The sequence below is a fragment of the Ostrea edulis genome, chromosome 7 (assembly GCF_947568905.1).
Source record: "Ostrea edulis chromosome 7, xbOstEdul1.1, whole genome shotgun sequence".
Lineage (NCBI taxonomy): Eukaryota > Metazoa > Mollusca > Bivalvia > Ostreida > Ostreidae > Ostrea > Ostrea edulis.
The window spans coordinates 81,925,642-81,936,092 of NC_079170.1; the positions used below are offsets into that span (position 1 = coordinate 81,925,642).

The window sequence follows — 10,451 nt, forward strand, 5'->3', positions numbered from 1 at the left end:
GAAACCTCAAAATATATAGAATTACGTTTATAGGGAGTGAAATAAGAGGCATGATAACCAATGACAAGTTTTATCTTTGTAGAGATGGCCAAGTAACCAATAATGTTCAGAAATACAAATATTCACCTCCCCGATTATACAGAAAATATGTGTTCATTCTATGCTTCAAATTGACTTTAATGGCAAAATTGTTTAACATTTTACATTGACCTTTTCTGGATGCTCAGCCATTATACCATCAGTCAGCGCGTACATGTAGGTTGTTTATTTCACTAATTGTGATAAATTGTATATGAGATATTTAAATTCGCATTTTCTATACCAATGATAAACCAGACACTATGTACATACATGTATATAAACACTCTCAGCTCTGTCTGTGACAATCTCTGGAAAAACGTCACTAGATAGCACCATGGTTACCACGGGATGGGTTCTGGTTCTGACCGTAGTAGCATGCTGTCACAAAGCATGTAAGTAGTACCTCTCTCTCTCTCTCTCTCTCTCTCTATCTCTCTCTCTCTCTCTCTCTCTCTCTCATATCATTTATTTCTCTCTGTTTGTCTCTCATGATGATTTTATGAATCCCCGATCTCTCTCTCTCTGCGGCGAAACCTGATGAAAGGCGAAGATAACGAACAGTGATCAATCTCATAATTCCTATAAAGGTGAAGGTAACGAACAGCGATCAATGTCATAACTCCTATAAAGGTGAAGATAACGAACAGTGATCCATCTCATAATAATAACTCCTATAAAGGTGGAGATAACGATCAGTGATCATTCTCATCACTCCTATAAAGGTGAAGATAACGAACAGTGATCAATCTCATAACTCCTATAAAGGTGAAGATAACGAACAGTGATCAATCTCATAACTCCTATAAATGTGAAGATAACGAACAGTGATTAATCTCATAACTCCTATAAGCAATTAAAAATAGAGAGTTCGGAACACACGGACCCCTGGACACACCAGAGGAGGGATTAGGTACATAGATGAAGTAAGCATCCCCTGTCGACCGGTCACACCCGCCGTGAACCCGATGTCTTGATCGGAGTAACTAGTAGACAAAATTAATGTGTCAGATATACCAGAGGTGGGATCAGGTGTCTTGGAGGGGGATAAGAGAACGTTTTCACAATGTCTAGGAGAGAATCCTTTTGTTATTGTAAATAGTCAGCAAAATGCATCATCTTCAGTATTTGTAGGGATACTTATAAAAGTTTATTCAATACTAGATTTCAAATTGTTAAGAAAACATTGATTTTAAGAGAGAATATCTCCACACAAGGTATCTGGCATCTAAACCTTTCACAATACATGTATATCTGTTATGTCACTACTAATCTAATATCTGGTATCTAAATCTAATATCTGGTATCTAAACCTAATATCTGGTATCTAAATCTAATATCTAAACCTAATATCTGGTATCTAAACCTAATATCTGGTATCTAAACCTAATATCTGGTATCTAAATCTAATATCTAAACCTAATATCTGGTATCTAAACCTAATATCTGGTATCTAAATCTAATATCTAAACCTAATATCTGGTATATGAACCTAGTATCTGGTATCTAAATCTAATATTTAAACCTAATATCTGGTATCTAAACCTAATATCTGGCATCTAAATCTAATATCTGGTATCTAAATCTAATATCACTAATCTAATATCTGGTATCTAAATCTAATATCACTAATCTAATATCTGGTATCTAAATCTAATAGCTGGTATCTAAATCTAGTATCTGGTATCTAAATCTAATATCTGGTATCTAAATTCAATATCTGGTATCCAAATCTAATATCTGATATCTAAATCTAATATCTGGTATCTAAATTCAATATCAGGTATCTAAATCTAATAGCTGGTATCTAAATCTAATCTGGTACCTAAATTCAATATCTGGTATCTAAATCTAATATCTGGTATCTAAGCCTTTCATATTCTATCTGTTACCTTTATGAAGACAGAATGTTTCTCCTCGTAAAACAATGGACTATCTTCACACTGACATTCTAGTCCTCCTGGTATTGCTATGAATGTTTGGAACACTATGCCCTTTATTACCAATAGTTTTATATGCTATCATATAGAAAGACTCTAGCGAAAATAATTTGGTACATTTACCAAACAATGGTGCTATGGAACGAGAGAAAGATTTATATCAATATATGCCTGTATATATTGGGTCTATCGTTTTATTTTATTTTGTTTGTTTGTTGCATTGCGTCTTATTCGAGGATTTTTCACTCATACCGACACGTCCCACGATTAGACGAAGTGCTACAAATTCTGAGCGATACACGGTGTTTATGACTGCAGCAGTGATGGTTCCTTATCGTGCCTATCGGTTATACCGGAAAAATTCGTATTTATCGTGCATATCGTTTATAACGGAAATATTCGTATTTATCATGACTATCGGTTAAAACGAAAATAATCGTATTTATCTTGCCTATCGGTTATACCGGTAAATTCGTATTTATCATGACTATCGGTTAAAACGAAAATAATCGTATTTATCGTGCCTATCGCTGAAATACCGGAGATATTCGTATTTACCATGCCTATCGGTTATACCGGAAATATTCGTATTTACTGTGCCTATTGGTTATACCGGAAATATTCGTTTTTATCGTGCCTATCGGTTTTACCTGAAAGATTGGTAACTTTTCCTTCTCAGGATGAACGCTTGCAGAATGCATTGGTTCTACCTAGCTGTTAAATTCTCGGGCTTCATTCGGCGGCAGAATCAAAAATTAACCTGGAACCTACAATACTGTTTTCAAAGCGAGTGTCCTCCCAACCAGTTCATTATTACATGCAGCATCATCAGTGGCGGATTTAAGCCCCCCCCCCCCCCTAAAATTTTCAAATTAAAGGTAAATCCTGGTCTCTTGTTTAGAAAAATGTAAACGATAAAGAATCAATAATTTATTCCACTCTCGGAGAAAATTACAAAATCTTTTGATTTTTTGAATTACTTTTATTGGGAGAATTTAAATCCCCCCCCCTCCCCAAAAAAAAAAAAACCCTTAAAATTTGCGTCATTTTGATCTATTAATTTCATCTTATTACAAATGACAGAAAGTAGTGAAAATAACTACGTAGAAGACATATTTCAAACCCTATAAAATCTGTAAAATCCATGAGCTTCTGAGGGATTCGCCCCCTTGGCCCCCTCTAGAACAAAGCCCTGGACCTACTGGGGGCTCCAAGGTTCCCCCGACCCCCTGTCTCATAAAAGGTGCAGCCCCCTAACCACAATTCCTGGATCCGCCCCTGGCATCCGTGATCTGTAAATTTAATTAGTGATAAAAGGACGTTCTATTTAAGTTAATGCATATTCTGCAATTCTGTTGATCATCTAAACATAGCAAAACCCAAATGAAATTTCATTAGGTGCTAAAAAATCCTGACTATCCATGAATTTAGTTACATTTGGTCATACCTTGTAAACATGTATTTTGATATGAAATATATTTAGTATATTTCAAACGATGTGAACATACGTGGCTTATAATTTCTTTTTTAGCGGCTACAAATGATTGTGCAATTACCTCCTGTATGGAAGGGAAGATCGACTTTGATGAGGAAATTCGAGACAGAATCAACGTGACACGTAGTTCGCTGGGAATACGGATTTATTTCAAGCCAAAGCTCTTCAGTTTTCTATGCAGGTTGATAATGTATTCTAAATATCCCGAGTTATATATATATATATATAATATATATATATATATAAAGCACTAAATAATCACAACTAGGTACTGAAAATTTTCGCCCCAGCCCGGGGTCGAACCAGCGACCTGCGGCACCCACCGCCTAGCAAGACTGTCAAACCAGTGCGTAAGTCCACTCGGCCACATATATATATATAATCTAAATAGAAAGAGTTGATATCACACAGTCAAAATAATTCAATAAAAAAAGCAGGAAAATATACAGTTCCAAAATATATTTAAATCACTAGCGCTTTCTGGATTTTAACATCCATCCGCAGGTGAATAAAAATTAATAATGAATACAAAGTTGTTTATCTTAGAGACGTCTATTGTGACGTCATGACGTCATGATAGTCTTTGCGAGGAGGGAATAGATACATGACGTCATAATACAAAAGTTCGGGAAAGGTGACTTGGACAAAATAAGCATGAACATTTACATGATAAAAGTTGCTGAATTAAGAGGTTTAACAATCAGAATTTTTCATATATGCATTGATTAAAGTTTGTTTAGTTTAGGAGAAAACAGTTTAATGAAATAATTTTCTTTAGCAAGTCTCATGGACGTTGATTCTGTTTTAAGTTTATAAAATGGAAATACGCTGTAGTTGCCTCTAGCACAGGTGTCAAAGTGTTCGCTGCATGGGGTAATGCGTGTCCATCGCCAACAAATTAACGATCCCAGTACAAGAAATAAGACGAGATAAGACCTGATGCTGTTATACATGCTCCCTGATTTTGACGGAATGCTAGCAATTCTGCAAAGCTTGATCTTAATCCTTACAACGCTTGGTGATGTTGATGCTAACAGCGCTTGATGATTTTTGTGCCGGGACAATACTTGTAAATGCTAACGGATGATACCGTACGTATATGAATCATTTGAATTAGTCTGTCATGATTCATTTGACGTTGGTTTGTTATGAATTTCCGTTTCCTGTTTTACTTCTAAATGAATCTTTTGAATATTCATCTTAACTATGAAAGAATGGGGGGGTGGGGGGTGGGGGGGGGGGGTGCTCTTTTGGCAGTGTTTTTTGTTGTTTATGTTGCGGCGGGGGTGTTTGTTATTATTTTTATTATTATTATTATTATTTCTGACACATTATTGAAGGATAATTTTGTTTGATTATTTGTTTGTTTTAGGACGGTTTTTTTTTTCTTCGTCGAGAATATTTCACTGATATTGAAACGTCACCAGCTGTAGGTACCACAAATTTTGACCCATCCTTAACAGGGTATCCCGTGGGGATCCGGGTTAGAATAGGTCCTCAGTACCCCTTGCTTGTCGTAAGAGGCGACTAAATGGGACAGGTCTTCAGATGAGACCGCAAAAACCAAGGTTCCGTGTCACAACAGGTGTGGAACGATAAAGATCTCTCCCTGCTCAAATGCCATATTAAGCGCTGAGCAAAGGCCTAAATTTTGCAGTCCTTCGCTGGTAATGGTGACGTCTCCATATGAGTGAAAAATTCTCGAGGGGGGGGGGGGGGGCGTTAAACAATATACAATCAATCATGCTCCCCAGGGTCGTTACAGTAGAGGCTCTTTAACGTTTCAGCGTCTGTCGCGACACGGAACCCCCGGTTTTAAAGTCAAATACGAAAGACCCGTGATTCTCACTTTTAAATGCCGAGCGTTTGGCGAAGGAGCAATCACTGCCTATGCATGTTAACGTCTTAGGTTTGATGAGGCCATGGCAGGGGCGCGGCTCGAGCTCATGGCCTTCCGGTTACGAGGCGTACGCTCTACCAATGAGATACCGCGACCGCTTTCATTAGTGGTGGTAAATATTTGATTTCGTACCTGAAAATGCTTACCTATTCAATATTTATTTGAAACATGTTACTCCGCCATGAAAAGGGTTGTATGAATAGTCTTCCTTTCGAAAGCACAAGGCAGTTTATTGATAATTATATGAAGCAATGTGGGTTTTTCGGACTTACATTGAAAAGTTAAAAATGATAAAAATTGTTTTGTAAAGTACGAGTATGTATACTCAAAATCTAAAGGGCATGGACACGATTTGAGTTGAAAATTTCCCAATTATTTTTTTTTATTATTTTGTTGTTGTTGTTGTTGAATTTTTATTGCCTACAATGCTTAATTAAAGTGTTAATTTGAACATCAGTTGTTGAGCTATAAGTGAGACACAGTACTCACAATTTTTTGTTATGTAAACAAGGCTCGTGCAATGATTTTGTTTACATATAAATTGCTTAATAGAAAACAGCATGTTTGAAATAAAATGAGGTATGTCAAACACTTGAAACTATTTAACTGTATTTAGAATTAACATGTAAAAACGAAACTTTTACTAGCACATTTAACCTATGTAAACAACAACATGGCACGAACTTTGTTTACATAACAAAGAATTGTGAGCTCTGTATTTCCCCATGTACCTCGACAACTAACATTTGAATTTTTGCTGACCATCAGAAATACCTTAATTAGGCATTCTAAACATTAAAAATGAAAAAAAAAATAATAATAACAAAAAAATGTCAGCTCCAATGGTTTGTGTCCATGTCCCTTTAATACAGACCCTGAAGCGTACTACTAAAACCGATGCTGATGTAGTTTAATGGAAGTGACTCCAATATAAGTCAAGTAAACTAACAGGTAGCACTTATAACGGCGCGGCAACTACACTAACCAGGGCGCCGACACTGCACTAACTGGGGCGCCGACGCTGCACTAACAGGGGCGCCAATACTGCACTAACCGGGGCGCTGAAACTTCACTAACTGGGTGCCAAAACTGCACTAACCGGGGCGTCGACGCTGCACTAACCGGGGCCCCGATACTGCACTAGCTGGGGCGCCGACACTGTAATAACTGGGGCGTCGACGCTGTCTAGCCGGGACGCCGACACTGAGTAACCGGGGTTCCGACGTCTCCTTCAGGGGTATAGCATTATAAGAAGCCTAAGTCGCAAATTTCGTTAATGATAAAAAATCCAGGTGTACTTGATTATATTCAATTGTAGTACTGATTCCGTTCCAAACATATTTTTTTTGTTGGTCAATATCACAGTCAAGAAAGTCATAATCTAACGTATTTTGTTTTTAAATCCTACCGTTAAAAGATTTAGATTAATTTAATATGGTTGTAATTCATTTAAAATTTGATAAGACACATGCATTATACAGTACTTTTAATAATTAAGTACCATTTCGACGTTTGTCTGATCATGCAGTGTCCTGTACGACAATATTTTGATTTAAAAATCTGTGATGCTTTTGTAAATGAAAAATGAAACACGGTGGTTATATCCTTGTCACAAACATGTATTTCCTTATGTTATTTTTCCTTTTCGTTTCAGTGCGTTTGACATGGTCCAGACTTGTATTAGTGGGTTGAATTCCACAGAACTGAATGAATGCGTACCGAAAAAAGAGCAAAAAGAATTTTCAGCTGTAATGGGTGCCATGGACAGAATTGTATGTACCAAAGACGAGCGTAAGTTTTCTGAATCGTGAACTGTTAACATCATAGGTGCCGTGAACAGGATTGTTTGTATGGATGATGAGCGTAAATATACTTTAGATCATTAAAAAAGTTTAATAGTATGGGTGCCGTGAACAGAATTGTTTGTATGGATAACGAGTGTAAACCTACTAAATTATAAAAAGTCAATAGTATGGTTGCCGTCAATAGTGTTGTTTCTATGGACGACGAGCGTAAATCTACTGAATCATTAAATGTTCATATTACTGGTGCCGTGAACAGGATTGTTTGTATGGATGACGGGCGTAATTCTACTGAATCATTAAATGTTCATATTATTGGTGCTGTGAACAAGATTGTTTGTATGGATGACGAGAGTAATTCTACTGAATCATTAAATGTTCATATTATTGGTGTTGTGAATAGGATTGTGTATAGAAGACAAGTGTAAGTATACAGAATCATGAAAAGTTTAGTTCGTGAGCGTTTATCACCCCTATCCTTGTTTTTATTCTCTCTCTCTCTCTCTCTCTCTCTCTCTGTGTGTGTGTGTGTGTGTGTTTCTTTACTGTTTTTGTGTTTTGTTTACACAATCGATGTTGAGTGTAAATATCTTTTAAGTATGTCAAAGATATGGTCACAAATCAAACAGATTTATTTTCGTGATTGCATTAAAACATTTTTTGTCCATTTTGTTAAAATAATAATAATAATAATAGACAAATCTACAGCTATTAGCTAAATACAATTCCTGGGTTAAATGGAAATAGATAAAATACAAAATCAAAAGAAGTCACCTAAGCTCTGTAATTACTAAAAAATGTTTCTTTGATATGAGAGTAAATCCAATTATTTTCAACAACATATTTCATTTTGAAGGAAACCTGGCAGTGTTTTAATTATTTTGTTGAAAACTCCGTAGTGTTTCAGTTAATTTTAAAGAAATCCGATAGTTTTTTGTTTTTTTTTTGTTTTTTTAGTTATTTTGAAGGAATTTCGATAGTGTTTTAATTATTTTGTTCACAAGTAAAGGCATTAGCGTTTACAAATCAGCGGAACATTCTAGCCCCCTCCCCCTCTTCACTCCACTACACGGTCTATTAACTTACAGGACTGGACACATTGGTGGACTGTATGAACGATGGGAGTGTCCAGAAAATGTTTTTCGTGGATCTGATGTTTAAAGGCTTCAGCTTCATGAAAGCAGTGGAAGAAAAGGACTCCAATGTGTGCAGGTTAATAGTCTAATAGTGTCAGTAATTAATAGTAAAATAGTATAATTATGTAATTAATAGTACGAGTAATTAATATTATCACGCCTCAGACAAAATTGCTGAAATTTAATTGGTCAGATCTCGGTCACATGACGCCGTGAAAAAACACGTATCATGCGAGATAGTCTGGCGCATGCCTGACCCAATTTCCGCTACGGTATTATACATGCAGTACCAGAAAGTATTGTTTAAAAGTAACGTAATTAGTCTAATAAGTCTATTAGTACCAGTGATTTAAAACAATCTAATAGTATCAATAATTGATAGGTTGATAGCACCAGCAATCACTGTTAAGTGTTGATCATACCTCTCTCTCTCTCTCTCTCTGGATATAAATGTCTACTGTCAGTTAGATAATGTTAGGAACAAGTGTCTGTTGTCTCCAGCAGTCTCTCTCTCTCTCTCTCTCTCTCTCTGGATATAAATGTCTACTGTCAGTTAGATAATGTTAGGAACAAGTGTCTGTTGTCTCCAGCAGTCTCTCTCTCTCTCTCTCTCTGTTTATAAAATAATTTTCTAATTTCAGTGATATAAAAACAGAATTCAGTAAGACCGTGACGAGCCTTTCCGCTACATGTGACAATGACGGTCTGAGAGCGCTCCTGGAGATAATGAACGAGTTAGTGGTAGAGTTTGAGGACGAAATTGTCGACAAAATTCCCAAACGTTTGTCACGTGATAACATTTGCCTGGATGAATTCAAGGAAGTGACGAAAACTGCGCAGACCCCTCTGTCGAGACGGGCACTAGCCATGAAGACTTCACGGATCATTAGATCCGTACTTGGATACTAATTACATGTAATATCATCTCAATATAATTGGCGAAATGATATGTCAATAAAGTCAAGTCATACGTGTAGTGTAAATGTCTATCTAAAGTGGATCGAGTACTGGTAATATCCTCTTTTCGGATGGTCACCACTGACCATCTGCAGTCTACATTCGATAATAAAGTAGCAGTTTTGCAGCAATACTTTTTAAAGGGAGTGAATCACGACTCCTCCAACTTCTGCTTTTCACTTTAAATAATCAAAATATATAGTCCAATATGTTTAAAAGGTTTCACAAAAAATAAGTTTACATATTATGACAGAAGCACATTATAGAAAATTTATTGTTTGTTTTGAAAACAAATTTTAAGGTGTGTTATTGATTACGAAGTTTTCAAAATGAATGGATATCGATCCTGGTTTATTACCGGGACGGGTATATCTATCACACTTCAAGTACACTTTAGGTAAAAGTTATATTTGTGACTGTACAAAATCAAGATGCTTTAAAAAAAATACAAGCTGCAGTCTAATTATAGATTGTACAAGCTGTAACTGACGGTATTTTTTCAATTATCCAATTATGAAAGGCGAAGATAACGAACAGTGATCAATCTCACAGCACAAAATAGATAGTTGGGCAAACACGGACCCCTGGATAAACCAGAGGTGGGATCAGGCTTGGATTTCTCGAAAATGTCTCAAACTTAAGTTTGAGTTTTCTTCCATTTGAGCAGCCAAAATTTGAGTAAAATCTCAGACTAAAGTCCAAGTTTTGACTGAAGTTCTTTTCGAGAAATCCAGGTCAGGTGCCCAGGAGTAAGCATCCCCTGTTGACCGGTCACACCTGCCGCGAGGCTATATCTTGATCAGGTAAACGGAGTTATCCGTAGTCAAAATCAGTGTGCCAAGAACAGTCTAACAATCGGATTGAAACACGTCAGACAGCATTTGACCCGATAGGTTGTATTGGCAAACTATATCGTTATAACGACCATAGAATTTGCGAGAAGCTGACTTTAAAAGAGACTGTTGGAACCCCTGCACCATCAACTTGTTTGTCAGTAGCCTACCTCGACTTAAAAACTGACCATGAACAGAATAAGCTCTTGCGTATCGAATCAGTTGAGATATATAAACACCATATGCAGGTGATAATGGAATATTCAATATTGCCACATAAATAAGGGAAGTTGACAATGGAGAAGCTGAA

General features: G+C 36.5%; 1 protein-coding gene across 1 annotated transcript; it reads left to right on the forward strand.

The window, feature by feature from the left end:
• The first annotated feature begins 317 nt into the window (after positions 1 to 317).
• LOC125654741 (uncharacterized) lies at positions 318 to 9,327 on the forward strand. Its single transcript, XM_048884782.2, has 5 exons — positions 318 to 473; positions 3,550 to 3,694; positions 7,068 to 7,204; positions 8,304 to 8,427; positions 8,993 to 9,327. The coding sequence occupies exons 1-5, from the start codon at positions 416 to 418 to the stop codon at positions 9,258 to 9,260; spliced, it is 732 nt and encodes a 243-aa protein (XP_048740739.2). The 5' UTR covers positions 318 to 415; the 3' UTR covers positions 9,261 to 9,327.
• Positions 9,328 to 10,451: the final 1,124 nt, after the last annotated feature.

What these genes read in the sequence shown, in the direction of transcription:
- LOC125654741 (XM_048884782.2), top strand. Translation starts at nt 416, where the DNA reads ATGGTTACCACGGGATGGGTTCTGGTTCTGACCGTAGTAGCATGCTGT. An exon ending in CTCTTCAGTTTTCTATGCAG is followed by an intron (nt 3,695 to 7,067) that starts GTTGATAATGTA and finishes TTTTCGTTTCAG; the next exon opens with TGCGTTTGACATGGTCCAGA. An exon ending in AAGGACTCCAATGTGTGCAG is followed by an intron (nt 8,428 to 8,992) that starts GTTAATAGTCTA and finishes TTCTAATTTCAG; the next exon opens with TGATATAAAAACAGAATTCA.